At 46.8% G+C, this 17753-nt stretch overlaps 2 protein-coding genes and 1 long non-coding RNA gene across 4 annotated transcripts; 1 reads left to right on the forward strand and 2 right to left on the reverse strand.

Annotated features, from left to right (window-relative positions):
• Window positions 1–244: 244 nt before the first annotated feature.
• Window positions 245–3696, forward strand: LOC122389516 (sentrin-specific protease 8-like). 2 transcript variants are annotated; one of them, XM_043381634.1, is made up of 4 exons: window positions 245–359; window positions 1441–1521; window positions 1860–1956; window positions 2239–3696. In XM_043381634.1, the coding sequence occupies exon 4, from the start codon at window positions 2586–2588 to the stop codon at window positions 3201–3203; it is 618 nt and encodes a 205-aa protein (XP_043237569.1). In that variant the 5' UTR covers window positions 245–359; window positions 1441–1521; window positions 1860–1956; window positions 2239–2585; the 3' UTR covers window positions 3204–3696. The 2 variants fall into 2 exon arrangements, with proteins under 2 accessions (XP_043237569.1, XP_043237568.1); XM_043381633.1 differs by lacking the exon at window positions 245–359 and adding an exon at window positions 469–765.
• Window positions 3697–3698: 2 nt separating this feature from the next.
• LOC122389515 (argininosuccinate lyase-like) lies at window positions 3699–10237 on the reverse strand. The gene is made up of 11 exons (XM_043381632.1): window positions 9727–10237; window positions 8924–9055; window positions 8241–8327; window positions 7785–8003; window positions 7400–7500; window positions 6597–6790; window positions 6052–6196; window positions 5499–5656; window positions 4794–4915; window positions 4361–4467; window positions 3699–4017 (listed from the first exon to the last, which is right to left on the reverse strand). The coding sequence occupies exons 2-11, from the start codon at window positions 9050–9052 to the stop codon at window positions 3873–3875; spliced, it is 1407 nt and encodes a 468-aa protein (XP_043237567.1). The 5' UTR covers window positions 9053–9055; window positions 9727–10237; the 3' UTR covers window positions 3699–3872.
• Window positions 10238–12674: 2437 nt separating this feature from the next.
• On the reverse strand, window positions 12675–14755 carry LOC122389535. The gene is made up of 2 exons (XR_006257993.1): window positions 14320–14755; window positions 12675–12849 (listed from the first exon to the last, which is right to left on the reverse strand). It is a non-coding gene; the product is annotated as an uncharacterized LOC122389535 (long non-coding RNA).
• Window positions 14756–17753: the final 2998 nt, after the last annotated feature.

A 17753-nucleotide genomic window follows, 5' to 3' on the forward strand; every position in this document is an offset into this window, starting at 1 on the left:
GTATTCGATTCTCTTTGTTATTGGCATTGCCAGCAGATCTTGATCTCTGACCAACCTTATTCTGCCTGAGATTTAAGATGCTTGAAGATCAAATAGATATATTTAAGTAATTTTCTGAGAACCATTTCAAAAATGTGATGCTAAATAACTTAAAATTAATCATGGTTTAAACTACTTTCAATTGATATCTTTTAATTTCCAAAATATCGAAAACTGCTTATCCTGCAAAAGAACAAAAACCTTTGATCGTATTTATATGGTCAACGCGCCAGTACTGTCCTAGTTCTAGTTTCAATAAAACTTAAAGCTGTATCAAAATTTCTTAAGATGATACAAAATATCGCTTATTTGCTTACAGTGTAAGTATTAAATTTACATTTTCGTTACGTAAAATCTAAGTGTTTCTTTAACAATGCTTTTAAAATAGGCAAAATGAACAAAAAAGTGCATCATAAAATTATGCCCACTAGGGGCGGTATAAGCCCGTATTTGTTTCCTATGTATAACGGAACCACTGAACTCATAATGAACGGAACGTACGGAACATATTGAGTGCTCGGGCTCTGAGAAATATATGGCCTTGCTTGCTCGTTGTCCATTTATTACAGTTCCCTAGATACCGTGATATTGTCGATATACGGCCTTAGTCATTAATAGTTTTGAATCCTTTCTATCGATTTTGCTGTGGATTTTCTTTCGCCCTCTAATTGGTCTTCACACATGCAGAATCATTTTTTTTTTTTACCTAAGACAATTAAATGGCAGGTAAGCTTTTCCAATTTACATTTCAATTTTTGAGTGTGTTTTTGTGTCACTATGTAATGTTGTTTATCTTGAGACTGTCTACAAGATGATTGGTTTTGTTCTTCTGTCTTCAAATGCTTTGATTGGCATTCAAACATCTGAAGTCAAAGTTAGTTGGTCAACCGTGCTTGGTCATGGCCCATGACTTTGCAGTTTGAAGCAAGGGCACTCCCATGACTCATGGGAGTGCCCTTGCTTTAAACTGCAAAGTGTGGCACATGCACACCTGAGGTGCGCCCAATTCAATTGGACTGTTGCTGTTCAATTGTTAAACAAATGGTGGTTGAATGCCAGTGCTGTTCATTGAAGCCACTCTATTGTTCACACACTAATAAAAATAGATTTCAGTTATGAAGATCAAAGAAACCCCATCTGGTAGCATTCTAATATTAAGTGGTATGGGTGGATAGGTACCTAACTGAGCAATGAGCATCACTCAGTCACAATCAGGCTGGTTAGCTTTCATTGGATCACTTGAGTCTTGAGATCAGTAGCTGAAGCTGTTAAAGGTGTTATGCTGTACCTATGTTGATCACATTCCAAGTTTGCAACTAAGACTTTGTGATGGATGCTGTTTATTTTCATGGTCATAGTTAATAGAATTACTAATGTGTATGATGTTTGTCCCCATTGCAGAGATTGATGATCAGCAACGTCTAAGGTTCCAGGTTGAGCTGGAATTTGTTCAGTGCCTGGCTAACCCAAATTACCTTAACTGTAAGTACCTGCATATATTGTGAGAGAGGATTTATGGATTACATGCACAAACTTGCAACTGATTGAGTCATCAGTTTGTTTTTGTCAATAGCAGGATGGCTTCATATTCCAAGTACCTAATGTACCCTTATTGTAACCTGAATGTTGACCATAGTGGACTTTGAACTTTGGATGTCCAATGCTGAAATGCTGTGAATGGTGAGTTTTTTATAGTTTAGCACAATGAATATGGCTTCATCCAATTAATGCCTACTGTTCTGGTATATGTTCTTTTATTTTCTTCAAAGTGATCCAAAGTTCTGCTCCTACACTAACATCTTTTGCTGTGTTGCTTCCAGTTCTTGCCCAGAGAGGATACTTCAAACAGCAATCATTTGTCAACTATCTGAAGTATCTGAAGTATTGGACTAAGCCTGAGTATGTGAGGTACATCAAGTAAGTAACACATATTTAATCAAGTTAATTATTAGCCATACAGTTTATACATCATCTGTGTATGATAGCTTATCACCATGAGATTATGTACCTACATAAATGTTCTTTGCAAGGTTAATTTAAAATGATACATTTACATTGAATGAACAAACGGCCAATCATGAATCATGGCCATGATAAAATAATGCCTATTTTCTCTCATTGGATGTGTCATGTAGTGTGTTCCAACTTCACAAATTGTGTTCATTTTTTCACCCAACTTATGGTCATGTTCCTTTGCAGGTACCCAATGTGCCTGCATTTCCTCGATCTTCTCCAGTACGAGCACTTCCGCAAGGAGCTGGTGAATTCTCAGTGCACAAAGTTCATTGACGACCAGCAGATCCTGCACTGGCAGCACTACACGCGCCGACGCACCCAGCTGCTGTCCGGTGAGGTGTCCCCGACACCGGTCGGCAGCACCACGCCTACCGCCTGACGTGGCCACGCCCACCGCGTGAAGTGACTCCGCCCACTGTGCGTGTGGACCCGCCCAAGTGAATTGATTAACCTGTGGGTTGCAAGCCCGTCGCCACAGTAAGGCAAAATACAACTTTCTCAGGTGTCACCAACCCCCACTTGAGTTCGCGATGTCGGAACCCGTGCTGCTCAGCTACCACGACTCAGTGCTGCACGAATCAGACGGTGAGCTGCTAGCCGGGCCGCACTGGCTCAACGATAAGCTGATCCAGTTCTACCTGGATTATCTGGAGCACGAGGCGTTCCCTGCGACGGACGTGGCGCTCGTCGGACCGGACGTGACGCAGTTCGCACGGCTCTGCGCTGAGCCGGACTTGGTGGCTTTTCTGGCGCCTCTGAGACTGACCGAGCGCCGAGGGGTGCTGCTCGTCATCAACGACTGCGACCGGCCGGACGTGCCCGGCGGCTCCCACTGGAGCCTGCTCGCAGCCGTCGGAGGTCGCTTCATCCACTACGACTCTATGTCCGGCGGTAACGAGACGGCTGCACGTCAGATGGCGCGCCGCCTGGCGCCCATACTCGGCTGCTCGGCCAAGATGACCGAGGCGTCGTGCAGTCGCCAGCAGAATGGCTACGACTGCGGCGTGTTTGCCCTGGTACATGCTGAAGAGGTGCTCCGTCGCCTGGACTCTGGCGGAGATCTGCTGAGGGTGATCGTCTCGCAGGAGCGCGTGGAAGAGGCGCGAAGGGACATGCTGCGACTCATCAAGGAGATCGCTAAGAGGTAGGCAAGGGTGGAGTGTAGTAAAGAGGGATGGCGAGGGTTGGGTTGATGGGGAAGATCTCGGCAGTGAGAGGTCGCTGTCCGCTGTTTGTGCTCTGTTGTAAGATTTGAAGATCGTAATAAGTAAGGTAGGACTCTGGTGGATAAAAGACATTTACCGTAGATACATAAACAAATTAATACGCATTACACGCTGATTTTGTGTCGAACTCTGTATTGTTATAGGTTTTTGTAATGTATTTATGTTGTTCATGTATCTGCGGTAAAAGATGTCTGTTGAGTGATCTACTCGTACTTACTCTTCTTGAGATGCAGCTTCCGCTGATATTGTGAGCTGAATTGCTAGATGCTGCTGAAGTTTGGTACTGAGCTGCTGTACTCAACTTTGGCTATGGATTTTTTTCAACAATGTATCGATACCTGTGCTGGTAATATCCTCATTCAAACCACTACTGCCGCGGACTGACTTCAAATACAGTATGTTTGTAGAAAGGCGATCTAATTGAAATTCATTCATTCCTCTCCAAACAGTATCATCACATACACCAAGTTAGTATGAACATTCTTCAACATATTCTAGGTGAACAGCAAGGCTCACTATCTTACAACACATCATTCCTAGCGGCAACTATCCATGCACTGCACAAACCACGCTGCGTCGCCCGTTTCTCGATCACTGGGCTCCGGCAGACAGCTCCGTCCTCATCCGCTCTATCTGCGCGGCCACGGCGGCGCGTGCGGTGCCCCCGTCGGCGCGGTACTGTTCCACGCTGGCCTCGTAACTCCACAGCGTAGTCACGTCGTCACCGAACGCCGGGCTGGGGAAAAGGGTAGGGGGGAGGGTAAAGGGGAATTAGACGAAGACGCACGGAGATCGGGGATCGGGGAGAGCGGCTAGCTTCGGGGATGTCCACAATTATGTTGATAAGCTAAGTAGTGTGCTCAGAATCGCTGTCGTTTTAGGGGTTATTTAGGATAGATATTCTTAAGCGCTTACATGGTTTGAAATGGGGTTCAGTCAGTTACACCGAACGTTGGGGACGATTTCCTACGTAAACTTGGTCCGGCTGGTGTGAAGCGAATAGACCGTCTCGTCCCTCTGGCTTCTTGCCTACTGCTTAGCATTCCTGTACAGACTATTATCGACCCACTGCGACATACCTGACACTCTTGAAGTCGTCCAGGGTCAGCTGGCTCATCGGCACCCCCTTGGACTCCGCCAGGGCCACCACCTTGCCGCTCAGGTTGTGCGCCTCGCGGAATGGAATCTGTGAAAGCGGAAGATTAGGTGAGGGTCACGATAAGATTGACGATAATTACGGCTCCATTTCAGCTGCAGGACATCCTTCGGAATGTTATTTGAGCAGCTGTGCTGTGCTGTTGTGGAATTGATCGTTTAACGGTCTTGATTTGATTTATAAAAGGTAATAAGTCGACAGACGGCCATCACTGGTCCGCATGCCTGCTTCCCAGTGTCATTCAATTGCCTCAGGTGCATTGAATTCCGCGCATGTGCTCCACATAGCTCTTCTCTATAGAACCGCGTGCGGTTGGATTGAATACTCAGTTGTCCGTCACTTCGGAAGTCACTCACGTTCTGTCTGACTAGGTAGTAGGCCACGTCGGTGGCGAGCATTCCCTCTGAGAGCACCTGCTTACACCGGTCAGAGTCCACCGTCAGGGTCGAGATGACTCCAGTCATCACACGCAGCACGCCTGCGGAGGGGGGGGGGGGGCGGTGTTAGTATGTAGTATGTGTAGTGTGTACGGGGTACGGGGCAGTGTCAGAGCACAGCACGGCACAGCCGGCGGGCAATGGGGTCAGGATCGGTGAACGGGGTGGTTGGCGGACGACGGGGCAGTATCCGTGCGTGGGACTGGAGCAGTGTCATTTATATTAGGGCTTTAGCACAGTAATTTATAACACACTACACAGAACGGTTGGAGGCTTGCGATGAAGCGCATGATTCAAGTAGCGCGTTTCCATTAGCTCGACGCCTGATGTTATGCTGTTCCGCAAAGCACGATGAAAATCCCTCTCATAGATGGCGTTAGTAAAAGCCGCCTGAACGTAGGCTGTGCCGCAACACAAAACACGTCAAACGAGCCGTGGGATCAGGTGGATTGAAAAGTTACAGTCTTACGGGGTTATGTCGCTTAGCTAAGCCCGCCAGTGCCCTGGAAATGTTGCAACTTACTTATGATTCCCTGAATCACACGCACACTTCGGTTTCAAAATTAGCTCCCCTCAACTCTCGTGGCGACACGGCGCTTGTTCTACCGCAGGCCATCGCCCTACCGATCATGTTGTCGACCGAGTCGAAGAGCAGCTCCTTGTCCTCCTGGAAGTCCTTGTTGTAAGTGGACGGCGTGCCCTTGATGGCGCCCATCAGACCGACGCAGTTACCCAGGAAGCGGCCTGCCTTTCCTCGGGCCAGCTCCAGTCCGTCCGGGTTCCTGTGGGTCGGTTCGAACGGGGAGTGCTCAGATGAATACTGGGTGTGTTTGCTATATAGATGACGTATTGTTGTTTTATATCAGCGGCTAATTATTGAAATTTCCAAACAAGCTGTCAGGGAAATGTTACGAGCAGTAGTAATTTTGAAGTACATCAAACGAGGCAGCAGCGATTCGAATTGATAGACATCACCAAAGCTTTCTTGGCTTGCAATCAGCAAATAACATGATTTGCCTACAAAGTAGCCTGAGACCACAGCATGCAATCATGGACGCACAGTTTGTACACCGGCTATCTCATAACCTCAAGCCGCCGCCCATCATCCATTTCGCTTGACAAGAAAACCGGACCACCTTGTTGTCCGATGTCATCTCGTCTCCAGATTTCCACCCACCTTTTCTGCGGCATCAGTGAGCTGCCGGTGCTGTACGCGTCGGCGATCCGCACCAGTCCGAACGTCGGAGTCGAGAAGATGATCAGGTCCTCGGCCAACCGGGAGAAGTGTGTGCCCACCAGGGACGTCCAGAACAGAAACTCAACTGAGCGAAGCAGAGGGGTGGCGGTTAAAGGCTGTTGGTCGCTGACTGGGTTGATTTTTCCTTTTTTATTTTCCGTATGATTCGAAGTCCACAGCCTGAATCTGAATTTAGTCGCACTGTCACCTAACATTCCCTACGTGGCTCGATGCTCATGACTCAATCAACAAGGGTGACATATTGAATCGATGTCGGCAGCCGCTCACAATCCCATTTGCCTTTACCGAATATCTCTAACAAATGTAATGTAGTTTTCAGTCACCGATTCCGTTCCCGTTAGTAGTCCAATTTTCCCATTTTAGTCCCAGCCCTCACCGACGAAGGTCCTCTCTGTTCCCCTCCCTCTCTGATGTAGTCCCTCTCTAGTCCCCCATCCCGTTCCCTAATAGTCCCCACCCCTCACCGATATAGTCCCTGTCGCTGACAGCGTGCATGCTGTTGGGCGTCACTCCGCGAAACTCTAGCTCGGCCGCCAGCTGGTGCCGATCCACAGAGAATGGGTTACCGGCCAGGGCGCCGGAGCCGAGCGGACACTGCTGTACTCGCTCACAGAGCTGAGAGAGCCGCGTCAGGTCGGCCATCAGGAACCAGCCGTGGCTGCCGGGTGGAAGGTAGTCAGACGGGGTATCGTGGGGTGGCGGAGGGGGTGGGTAGGTGTAAAAACGGTGTTACAGCTCACGGTGGCGGGTCAGACTAGAGAATGTGACACGACGGCAGACATGACAGACGGCAGACGTGACGGATCAGCATGGTGTGACGCGTGACGGATGTTTGATAGTTATTGCAGCTCGGAGCAGACGTGACGGTTCGGGTGGTATGACGGTTATGTTTCAGACTTCAGACGAGCAATAGCAGAATGACAGGATCGGGGCAGTCGTGACAGTATGGTTGTGGCGTGGCAGATCGGAGATTCGGAAAACTGATCGTGGCTGGGTATGTGTCCCTGGATTGGACATGGCTGCAGTTAGCTTTTGCAGGCGTCATAAACTCAGCTCTGTAACGATCGGTTCGCTCTTTCTTTTTTACTTCGGCGAAGGTGTTTTCATTGCCTTTTCAAATCGTCGTAGTTTGGTAAACGTTTTCAGCACACAAATAAGATTCGTGAACTATCGAAATCCTTCCATCGTCTCTGCCTCGCTAAACCTTTTCGACATCCTGTTTGCCGCCTTTGTGAGGAACACCGTACGCACTCTCTCACGCTCTTACCTCATGAGCCAGTGGCTCCAGCGGACGGGCTGGGCCGGCTGCAGATGGGTGAAGCCGGGCATCAACAGGTCCAGCTCCGCCTCGGCACGGTCCATGATGGTCTGACGGCACACGGCACAAGGCGGAACACATTGTCACATTGCTCAGATGCGCACAATCATCCATACAAACGTGCATACGCTCGCCTCATTTGGGCAATGCGACAGAGCGCCAAGTATGCGGCGTAGACTGCATAAACTCGTAGCGCATCTGCCTCGCAAGTGTTTCAGGTGCCTGAGAAATGTCAGAGACCTTTAGTCTAAGAACGCCGGTCCCTCCCGAGACTGACACCGAGAGTATATTGCTGAGCTTCCAATCGATTCCTCTGCCCCCGTCGTTCACTCACGGTGATGAGCTGCCTCATGAGCGGCCGCAGCTCGGTCCCGATGACGTCCCTCAGCCAGAGACGGGTGTCTGTGGCCACCTGGTCGTTCCGGCTGCGTCCCGTGTGCAGTTTGGCACCCGCCTGACCGATCAGCTCGGTGAGACGACGCTCGTTGGCCGTGTGGATGTCTTCATCGGAGGGCTGGATCGCGAACGTACCCGACTCCCATTCAGAGAGCACCTGTGGTTGAAGGGGGAGAGAGAGAGAGAAAGAGAGAGAGAGAGAGAGAGAGAGAGAGAGAGGAGAGAGAGAGAGAGAGAGAGATGTGAATGTTTCTTTTGACGATTTATTCCATGTAGCGAGACACGCAGCTGCCTACTATCTCTTGACTTCGATTGATTGGGACGCGCTCTGCTGCTGAAAGGAGTCATGTTTGGAGGGGCTGAAAGGTGCCGAGCGTGAACAATGAGTTCGTACCTGATCGAGGCCGGTCTGAATCTGACCCTCTTCCTCAGCAGTCAGCAGTCCTGCCTTGTGGATCGCCTTGGCGTAAGCCTTGCTGCCCTGAGAACGGAGACATTTCGTCAGTTGGTGATACTGTCTGTTATACAAGGTCCTAATGGGAGGACAGGTTTGCGAAATGTATGCTGAAAGAATTTCTGAAGATTTATACACGCTCCATTATTATCGGTCGGGATGTATGTACATAGATACTAGATCTTGCATGCATAGAGCTCTTGCATGGCCGGCATTCACTTCGCTTTCATCGGAGCCCATCCCATCAGTGTTTATTTTCGCGAGGACTGTGCGACCACATGACACGGGCCGCCCAGGAAACAGTCACGTCACTCAGGGCCTCTGGCATAACAGTCGGCATTCAGACTGTTATGCCAGTCAGGCCCGTCAGAGGAAAAGGGCAGTCATCCTGTGCCGTGGCATCTAACTACACACCAATCGCTCTCGTCCGTATAGTCAGTCTACACAATGAATATCTCAGTCACTATGACTCAGCCCCACTGGGAGCAGGGAGCCAACAAATCGGGAGTCGGGAGCCATCACAACGAGAGCTGGCGAGTCACCACCCCGGTAGTCGGGAGTCGGGGAACCACCACACCGGGAGCTGGGGAGCCACAAAACCGGGAGACCGTCACTTCACTCACCTGAATGTCCTGTTTGTACATGCGCCTGTCGTAGCCGATGGAGGCGTTGAATTTCTCCATGTCGGGGTCAACGGCTCCGGTGAAGCGGCCGCCCCACAGCTTGCCCTTTTCCTCGCCTGCGCCCGACATCCTCTGAGGGAATACCCCGGTGCAGGTCAGCGGTTAGACGAAGGTGACGTTGTCGGGCTTACATCATTGTATGCATCTGTTTAAGCACAAAGTCCTGCAATGCAATGCATTCTAATGACAGTCACAGGTCCAAACTACATAAATATACACGATGAGAAGTGTTGTTCAATGTGCTGCCCAATAAGACGATCACGAGACTTAATCGATGATGACTCCGCATTTTCAGTAAAATAACGTAAGCCGCATGTCTTATCTCGTGTCGAATTCCTGTTGGGAGCCAACTATCCACTGTTGCCAGCGCTGCTCAGTTGTTATTCATGACGTAGCTCGACCCTCCCTCCCAACACTGAACGTTCGACAAACAGGAATACCACAGCCTGGATGCCGCGGTAGTCCAAAGGTCAGCACCGAGCGCGAGGTCACACCCACCCGGCCGCCAGGAGACATAACAGCGGGTACAGACTCCAAAGTACCGATGTTAGTTGGCTTGAACATCCCTGATCTCGCCACAAATGCTATCTATGCAATTTAGACGATCTCTGCATCGATAATATATTTCCCCGGCGTTCAATATCGGAGACGTTTTCACTACGGTAACGTTAGTCACATTTATGTCCTCTCCAGAATATCGACGAACTGCCATGACGAACCCCGCCCCGTTTCCGTCCACTTACCGCGTCTGTGCAGTATCGACAGGCTGTCTCAGCTGTATCAGCCTCCTACCGCAGTCAGTCCCGGCTCCCACCGACCACGGACGTCGAGTGTGGAGTACCGACGCAGCTGCCGGCATGCCTCGCTCCACCCCTCAGCTGGCGCGCCCCCTGGCGGTCGACCGGACGGCAACCAGCCGGCAAGGGCGCCTCCCCGAGGCGGCAAGGTCAACCAAGGGTGCGGGAAGGGTGACCGGGGGTCCAGTCGCCCCCCCCCCCTTCCCTTCCGTCGGTGGCCATTGATACTCGGTATAGGTTCGGTAGGGGTATCGAGTATTCAGTCGTCCAGATATAGTACTACCTACTCTGGATGCTGTATTGATCTTTCGGTCCCCGTGCCATGCCCGGATCGCCCATCTCCCTCGCGGGGCTCATTGGATCTTATCGGATTTTATCAATGGCTGATCTGCGCCACCAACTCCGGGCATGTTCATCCGTTCTGTCTTGTCCTTAGATGGTCCTTACCAGCATGTCACTTCCGTCCCATCGGTAAGGTCTTTGCCACTGCGGCGCACCGTCTTCGGTGGTCCGCACTGTGTCCAATGTCTTCTACACCCTGTCCTATAATCCTATTGCTCTGCTATGGCCTATTCAGACCGAAAGAGCTTTTTCCAATAAAGGAAAACAAACGAGCCGACAAATCACAAATATCCGAATTGTAGTCGAGAGTCCAAGTCAAACGAACGTTACTATACCCTTCTTAACCCTAGTAGCGCATCAATATTGTATCGATGTTGTATCAATATTGACAACAATGTTGTATCGATGTAATTCTGTTAGCCACTTTCGACATTGATACGATGTTGAATTTCGACATCGTATCAATATTGACAGGACAACATTGTACAACATTGTTTCGATGTTGATACAACATTGTCTCGATGTTGATTTTTGGTTGATTCAACATTGTCTCGATGTTGATACAACATTGTCTCGATGCTGATTCTTGGTTGATTCAACATTGTCTCGATGTTGACGCAACATTGTCTCGATGCTGATTCTTGGTTAATTTAACATTGTCTCGATGTTGATACAACATTGTCTCGATGTTGTTGTGGACAGACCTATAGGGTAAGGTGCCTAATTAGCGACCCTTTCCGATTTGCGACCTACCTCCCTACAGAAAAACTGGCAGGAGAAAACGGGGTAAAAACATAGTCAAAAGGTCAGCCATACTTTGGTTATCAAATTAAATTATTTTCCGGTTGTCGATGTTTCTTGTGGGACGTTTCAGGTGAGTTTAAATAAAAATGACGAGTTTCTTATCCAAAACGTGTGTATTTGGGCCCTCTCTGACGAAAAGCGATGCACATTAGGATGATGCACCTTCTTTATCCTTAATCGACATTCCTTTTCTAATTGATTGCCGTTTTCCCATAGTGAATCGCTCAACTGTGCACAGCATGGCGGTTAAAAATGTGTCGCAACTCATATTTCCTATTTGCGCCTGACATGGGCCTCGTTTCATAAAACTCTGCCGTAACTTACACCTTTCCGTAATTCACACCCTTTCAAACTACGGAGCGCAAATGAAGCGGTTTCACAAAGCCACAAATACACTGTGAGCCACAACTGGAATAGTTTACACCTCCGTAACTAAGCACATTTGCGTAGTTACCGTAATTTATCAAGCGTCCTACAAATTACAATTTCGTGTCAACACTTATTTTTTACGAGAAATTATAAAACAATTATGTTGAATTTTAATCTTAAAAATTATTTATGAAAAAACAAAATTGATATTGATGACCATCCTTTATTAAATAAATATATGGAAAACAGCAGAAAGCCAGCTAAGCAGAAGTGCCTTACTACGAAAGTGGCGCGGCGCGGCGAATAAACAAAATTCCGATAGCTGCCACAAAAAGCGACTGGTACAGAAGATTTGCAGTTTCTTTTTCTCATTTTGGCTGTTCTTTCTTCCTCACCGGGCTCAACATGATAAAATATATCAAAAATTAGCTTCGAATCTTCACATTAATTCAAATTCACGCAACATTTTTGTGCGTAGTTTACACCACTGATATCAAGAACTTGTTAAAATATTTGGCGTTAATTACGTCGTTTTATGAAACCCAAATGGCATCAATTGGTCCGGATTTGAGCATTTGCCGTAAATGAAGCTCCGTAATTTCGATGGCGTGAATTACTCCGGTCTCCGGCTTTATGAAACCGAATTGGCATCAAATACGCCAAATCTGGCATAATTGACGGAACGCCGTAAGTAATTCCTTTTATGAAACGAGGCCATGGTCGCAAATAGCTCAAGAAGGGAAAGAAAGTGGAAAAGAGAGAAATGAAAATGAGGTGTTGGTGAAGCTTGCAATGTGTGGCAGGGGATGCCAAATGTCGTCACCGACTGCAGGGGTGCCGAATTCAGCGCGGACCTCGAATATCATACAAGATATCCCGCAAAATTTGGGTTTCCGCCTTCTTTTCGCCTTCGGTGCATCACGTGATCAGTTTTTACTTACGTAAATGTGTTGGATAAACGTTCCTGTTCGAGTGATTGAGTGCTTTGCGTATAGGCTACCTTTTTTGAGATCATATTTCATCTTTTCAGGCGTCGCATTTTTTTTGCCATTTTTAATATGGGGAAACCCATAGACTTATTAGCGACCCTCCCCGGTCGCTAATCGGGAAGAGTTCCCTATTAGCGTTTTTTGCAATGGTTTGCCAAAATGATCACTACAAATAAGTTAGTGAATATTGGGGCAGAAAATGACTATATTTTAATAGAAAAATGAACGATCTCTCCGAAAATCAAGCCAGTAACACAGTGGCACCTACAGAGCGTGAGCAATGACGGTTCAAATTAAGTGGGTCGCTAATTAGGCACCTTACCCTACGTGTACGAAATCCCGTATCCCGTAATTACCTAAAATATTCCAGCGTCACCGTCACAGTCAATATTCGGGGGAAAATGTATTTCTATGATATATGCACAGCTCTTCACTTTTTTCGAGTCAGTTACACTTCACATTCACGTCACACAACCTCGGCCGACGCTCAGTCTCCGCCATCTTCACATCTTGAGCGGTTGAGTCAGGGCCGTGGGGGTTGAGTCGCCTGTCGAGCCTCGCACTCCTGTAACAAAGCGGAGATTCCTATGTAATTATTAGGTATGCTATTAATAACCTTATGCTCATATTAGTAATTATATTCAAAAAGAAAAGTACAGATTAATATATTTCGACTTGCGCCTTCATCAGAATATGAGATCAATTTGTCGACACACGAAATAAAACTAAGACGATTCACTGAGTACAAACGTGCATAAATAAACGGTGGCCTTCAATTCAAGATTAGGGTTAGGGGAGAGTGGGGTGGGTTGTATCAGTTTTTACTCCGAGACCCATAACCTCGTAACTATCCGTGATAAACTCATTATTTCCATACCATCCCCTTCCTTGATTCTTCTGCTTTTTTGTGCAAAGTAACTTTTCCGCTACCTCTACCAGTTTTTCTTCTACGGTCTCCCGAATAAAACAATGTTTTTGATACAACTTGCCCCATGGCTTGGGTGAGTTGTATCACATGGTGGGGTAATTTGTATCACTATTTCACGTTTCAGGGAGTGTGCTTGCTACTGGTTTTGAACATAACAACAACATTAAATGGGGTTAACACAATGTATAGGTATGCTCAAAGGCTTCACTTTATTAGACCAAACTTAGGTCAATGCAATCCGAACGAAACATCAACAGACTAGACGCAAAAGTGGCAGGCAAAGCCAACATGACAGGCAAAGAAGCCAACACATTGTGCCAAAATGGAACGAGCATTGACTAGCTACCTACAAACGCGAGCCAGGGCTTAGCTTTCGCGATCAAAAGCAACATACCCATACATACATACATACATACATGTTACAACATACCCCACCCGGCTCTGATACAACATGTACCTAGCCGCCATCTTGGAAAAAACATCCTCGTGCTAAAAAACAGCGGACAGCTGGAGAAATCCGTTTTCACTCACGCAGTCTTAGAACCTACCCTCACCACCGCTACGGAGATCTTTCAAACTCGTGCACATCTAAATGCCCAGAACACACATTTTCTTGCAACTTATTTTTTTAGAATGACATTAAAAAACATAAAATCGGCTCTCACCTCGAGACGCGTCCACTCAGCCACAAGACAGAACAGGGAAAGATGGCGCCCGGAAAACCTCGTCGGCTGGTCGTGTCGCGAGCGCCATCCATTGGATAAGTTTGGCACAATTCGCCCTGATACAACTTGGACATGATACAACTCTCCCCGCTCTCCCCTACACATTGAGTAGGTCGAAATTCTATCATCATCATAGGTGTACATAAATAAACACAACATGACAGTCAATAAAGCTGAACACGTATAATACATATTTAACACTTTGTAATACATATTTATAGAATGATATCAACGGTAATAAATTGGGCCTTTGAGTAAATTCAGTTCAGTCATTTTCAGCTCAGATAATAGTTGTTTATGTAAGTGCATTTAGCATCACACATGTACCTATGCGTCCTACTACCATGAATCGCCTTGCATGAATCTATTCTTTCATACTTACCGGGCCCTGTTTCAAGTCATGACGCTACATGACGCCACCGGCAGCACTTTTTCTCTTTGCCGCAGGCAAGTGAGTGACGACGGTGATCGCCACCATTTTGAAGAGAACGTTTCAGCGCCAGTTTTTTTTTTTAACTTATCACTGCAATAACTAGGATAAATGCACTGATTGTCACACAGCAGAAACTGGCGGAAACCTACATGGTCGGATCGAAAGAGGAGACGCCAAACGGCACTGGACACAACACACTCAACACACCGGCGTCCGCACTCTGCGAGCCGGCACAACGGGACGGGGGACGCGCGGTCCCCTGTCGCGGTCTCCCCCTCTCTAGCCGGAGGCGAGGATGGGACCGCCCGCTGCCGGCCGCGTACAGTCTTCAAAACGGTCAGCGGTCGCTAGATTCCAGTCGGTACGGTCTCTGAAAGAGCACAGCGCACGACTGGTGGGAGGGGACCAAGGCACTAACAACCGTGATACTTGAATGGCACCGGTGGCACCCGAATAAAGTAATGTCGATACAATAATGCTGCTTAATTCAACGTAGGTTGAGGATGTTATAAAAGGATTTTATGAAGTGGAGCTATCTTTATTTAAGGATCGATTCACTTTATAACTCTTTATATATCATATTGAAGACGTATATGCCTATATAAGATACCAATAGGTACTATTTCTATCAATACGACCATATTCGTCTATTTGGAACCTCAGTGATCCCACCCTTTAAGTCAGATTGACGTCTTTATAGGACCTGTCGAGCCAGCCCACGGGACCCCTTACACCCGAGGGGGCATTTGCCCCCTTTAATGCTGTCAAGTGTCAACACAACTGCTGGGTAATATAGTAATTAAATCACAATGTTGGAACTCTACTTTTATCAATATTGTGAAATCAACATCGTGACAATCTTGTATCAATGTTGAATCACAACGTTGAAATTCTACCTCTGTCGATATTGTGAACTCAACATTGGGACAATGTTGTATCGATGTTGAACTACAATGTTGAACTTCAACCAAGATTCGACAAAGCACAACCAAATATCAACGTGGTATCAACGTTGAATCAATGTTGAATTCGTGTTGAAGCACCAATATTGACAATCAACCTGATTTCAACATATCTCAATGTTGTATCAATGTTGTGTGCTACTAGGGTAACCCTCGCCCGCACATGCCATTTTCCCATCCTAGAACGCACATGGGGGGGGGGGGTGGTTGCCACCCCCCGCGCCATTTCGTTCCTGTTGGAGATAGAGCTTAGCGGTAAAGACCAAAAAGATTCTTTGGGAAGAGACGAATCCAATGATACCCAGTTTTACCTTCTCAGGTCAGTCATTGACCTTCCAGGTCAGGTCAAACTAAAAAATGTTGCTGTTTTGGGTCACCGTTGGATATCAAGTGCGCTGCTTATCATATACCGATAACGATGCTGTTTTCTGGTGCCAAGCCAGCTAGAACCTCTTTTTCACACTACCCGACCAGGTTTTTGCTGCTGAGGTCATTTCCGGTCAAGTTAGGTCAAGGTCAATTATATGTGTTTGTATGTCTGTGTGTGTCTGTGTGTATACTGATGTGTGCACCGATTGTTTATGTGTCCATATTACATGAAATCATGATCTGAGAAGCTTTTACCAAAAATGCAGTCAAAAAACTTCACAAAAAGTAAATTCCGCTTGTCTAAAACGCAATTATCTTAGATGACCTAGGTTGACCTTGACCTTGACCTTGACATCTGTACATCGTCGAACAACATGTTCCATGATGGGTGGGAGGTAAGACTGGTAAAAAAGGCCGAAATCAAGGTGTCAAAAGCTCACAAGGCCCATAGCCAACGCAAGATGTCGAGAATTGGCCATTTGGGTCATGACATGACCTGAAAAACAAGGTCATATCTCCGAAACCAAAAGTCACAGAAACTTGAAATTTTCAGTGGACATCAAGAAAGGATAGAGGAGCAGCTATACGAAAAATCAGCCTTCTAGCTCTAAAAATGTTGAGTGCAGAGCAGAAAGACTACCTGGGGGGGGGGGGTGGCAACCACCCCCCCCCCCATGTGCGGGCGAGGGTTAAAGGGACCCTCCCACCTTCAAAAAAGTTAATGAATTGGCATGAAAGTGATGTCCCTTGGTTCAGAAAGAGCGAAAACGAATATCTACCAAATTTCACCGAAAAATATTCACTGGTTTTCAAGATATTAGGCTTTTACTTTTGTTTACTTTTTGGGATCTCCCCTGTTACTAGCGACTTTATTTGGAAGCAATAATTTGGCAGCCTTAAAGTGCGGCAGACGTTGCGCGCAAAGCAGCGTATACCACCACGTGTTAACGATGGTTTTAGTCTAAGATTTAAAAATCGTTAGATCTCCGCTGACGTCACAAATTCTAAGGGGGCATTCCAATGCATTAGCCCCTTAGAATCCGAAAACTGCAAGTTTGAAATTCCATATCTTCGAATTAAAGCATTTTTCGATGTTGTGAGTGCCCAAACCGGTATTTGCAGGCCATGGCCACCAATTTGGCTATCTTAACTCAAAACTAATGTTAAGGTGGGAGTGTCCCTTTAACCCGCGCCCAGATGGGGTCTGCCGAGCAACGCGGTCTGATGGGGGGGGGGGCCATTTTGGCCCCCCCTTCAGATCTCGAGAACCACGCAACATAGCGACAAGCGGTAAACGGTGTTGGATAGCCCCAACGAGGAACTACCTTGTGACCCAATTTCATTGACCTCGGTCAAACCGATGACGTCACAGGTCAGGTCAAAGGTCGAATTTTCACCGTTTACAGGCATTTCAAGAAATGCGTTGTAAAATCGTGTAAAATGCATTTCATTGAAAATCATCGATGGGGAAATGTTCTTCGAACACATATTTTGCTATTTGAGGTCACTGATACCAGGTCAGGTCACAGAGGTCAGGTCACTGGGGGGTCACAATATGAAAGCGTCGTGTGATACATGTTTTATGGTCCATTTTACATGACAAATGCGATTATGTGGGTCAGACAGACTTTAGGGCCAGCTTAGGTCACGTTTTGGTCAAGGTCAGGTCAAGGTCAGGTCAAAGTCAGGTGAAATTAGGTCAAATTTCAAAGTTGATATTTTTGCATAAAATGGGTATCGATTCGATGCAGCTCGTCACGGGGAATTCAATGGTGGTCTCCGTTTTGCGCTACGAGGTCTAGAATTGCTAAAAATTGAGTTCAAAAATTTGACGTCATCAATTTTTAAGTTTTTTCGCTATAACTTGGCCAAAAAAAGAGGTATCGATCTAAAATTTGGTATGTATATCGAAGAGCGCAAGGACTATCACATATATTCCGGTTTTTTCGAAATTCGAAAAAAAATTGGAAATTTTTTGAGTTTTTCTAAAAAAATCAATTTTTTTGATTTTTGGGGGTCAAAATCCAAAAATTTCGAAAATCCGAGATAGCA

Source organism: Amphibalanus amphitrite, unplaced genomic scaffold (genome assembly GCF_019059575.1).
Source record: "Amphibalanus amphitrite isolate SeventyFive unplaced genomic scaffold, NRLGWU_Aamphi_draft 000361F_arrow, whole genome shotgun sequence".
Lineage (NCBI taxonomy): Eukaryota > Metazoa > Arthropoda > Thecostraca > Balanomorpha > Balanidae > Amphibalanus > Amphibalanus amphitrite.

What these genes read in the sequence shown, in the direction of transcription:
- LOC122389516 (XM_043381634.1), top strand. Translation starts at nt 2,586, where the DNA reads ATGTCGGAACCCGTGCTGCTCAGCTACCACGACTCAGTGCTGCACGAA.
- LOC122389515 (XM_043381632.1), bottom strand. Translation starts at nt 9,052, where the DNA reads ATGTCGGGCGCAGGCGAGGAAAAGGGCAAGCTGTGGGGCGGCCGCTTC. An exon ending in CAGCGACAGGGACTATATCG is followed by an intron (nt 6,197 to 6,596) that starts GTGAGGGGTGGG and finishes TGCTTCGCTCAG; the next exon opens with TTGAGTTTCTGTTCTGGACG. An exon ending in GACGACTTCAAGAGTGTCAG is followed by an intron (nt 4,018 to 4,360) that starts GTATGTCGCAGT and finishes CCTTTTCCCCAG; the next exon opens with CCCGGCGTTCGGTGACGACG.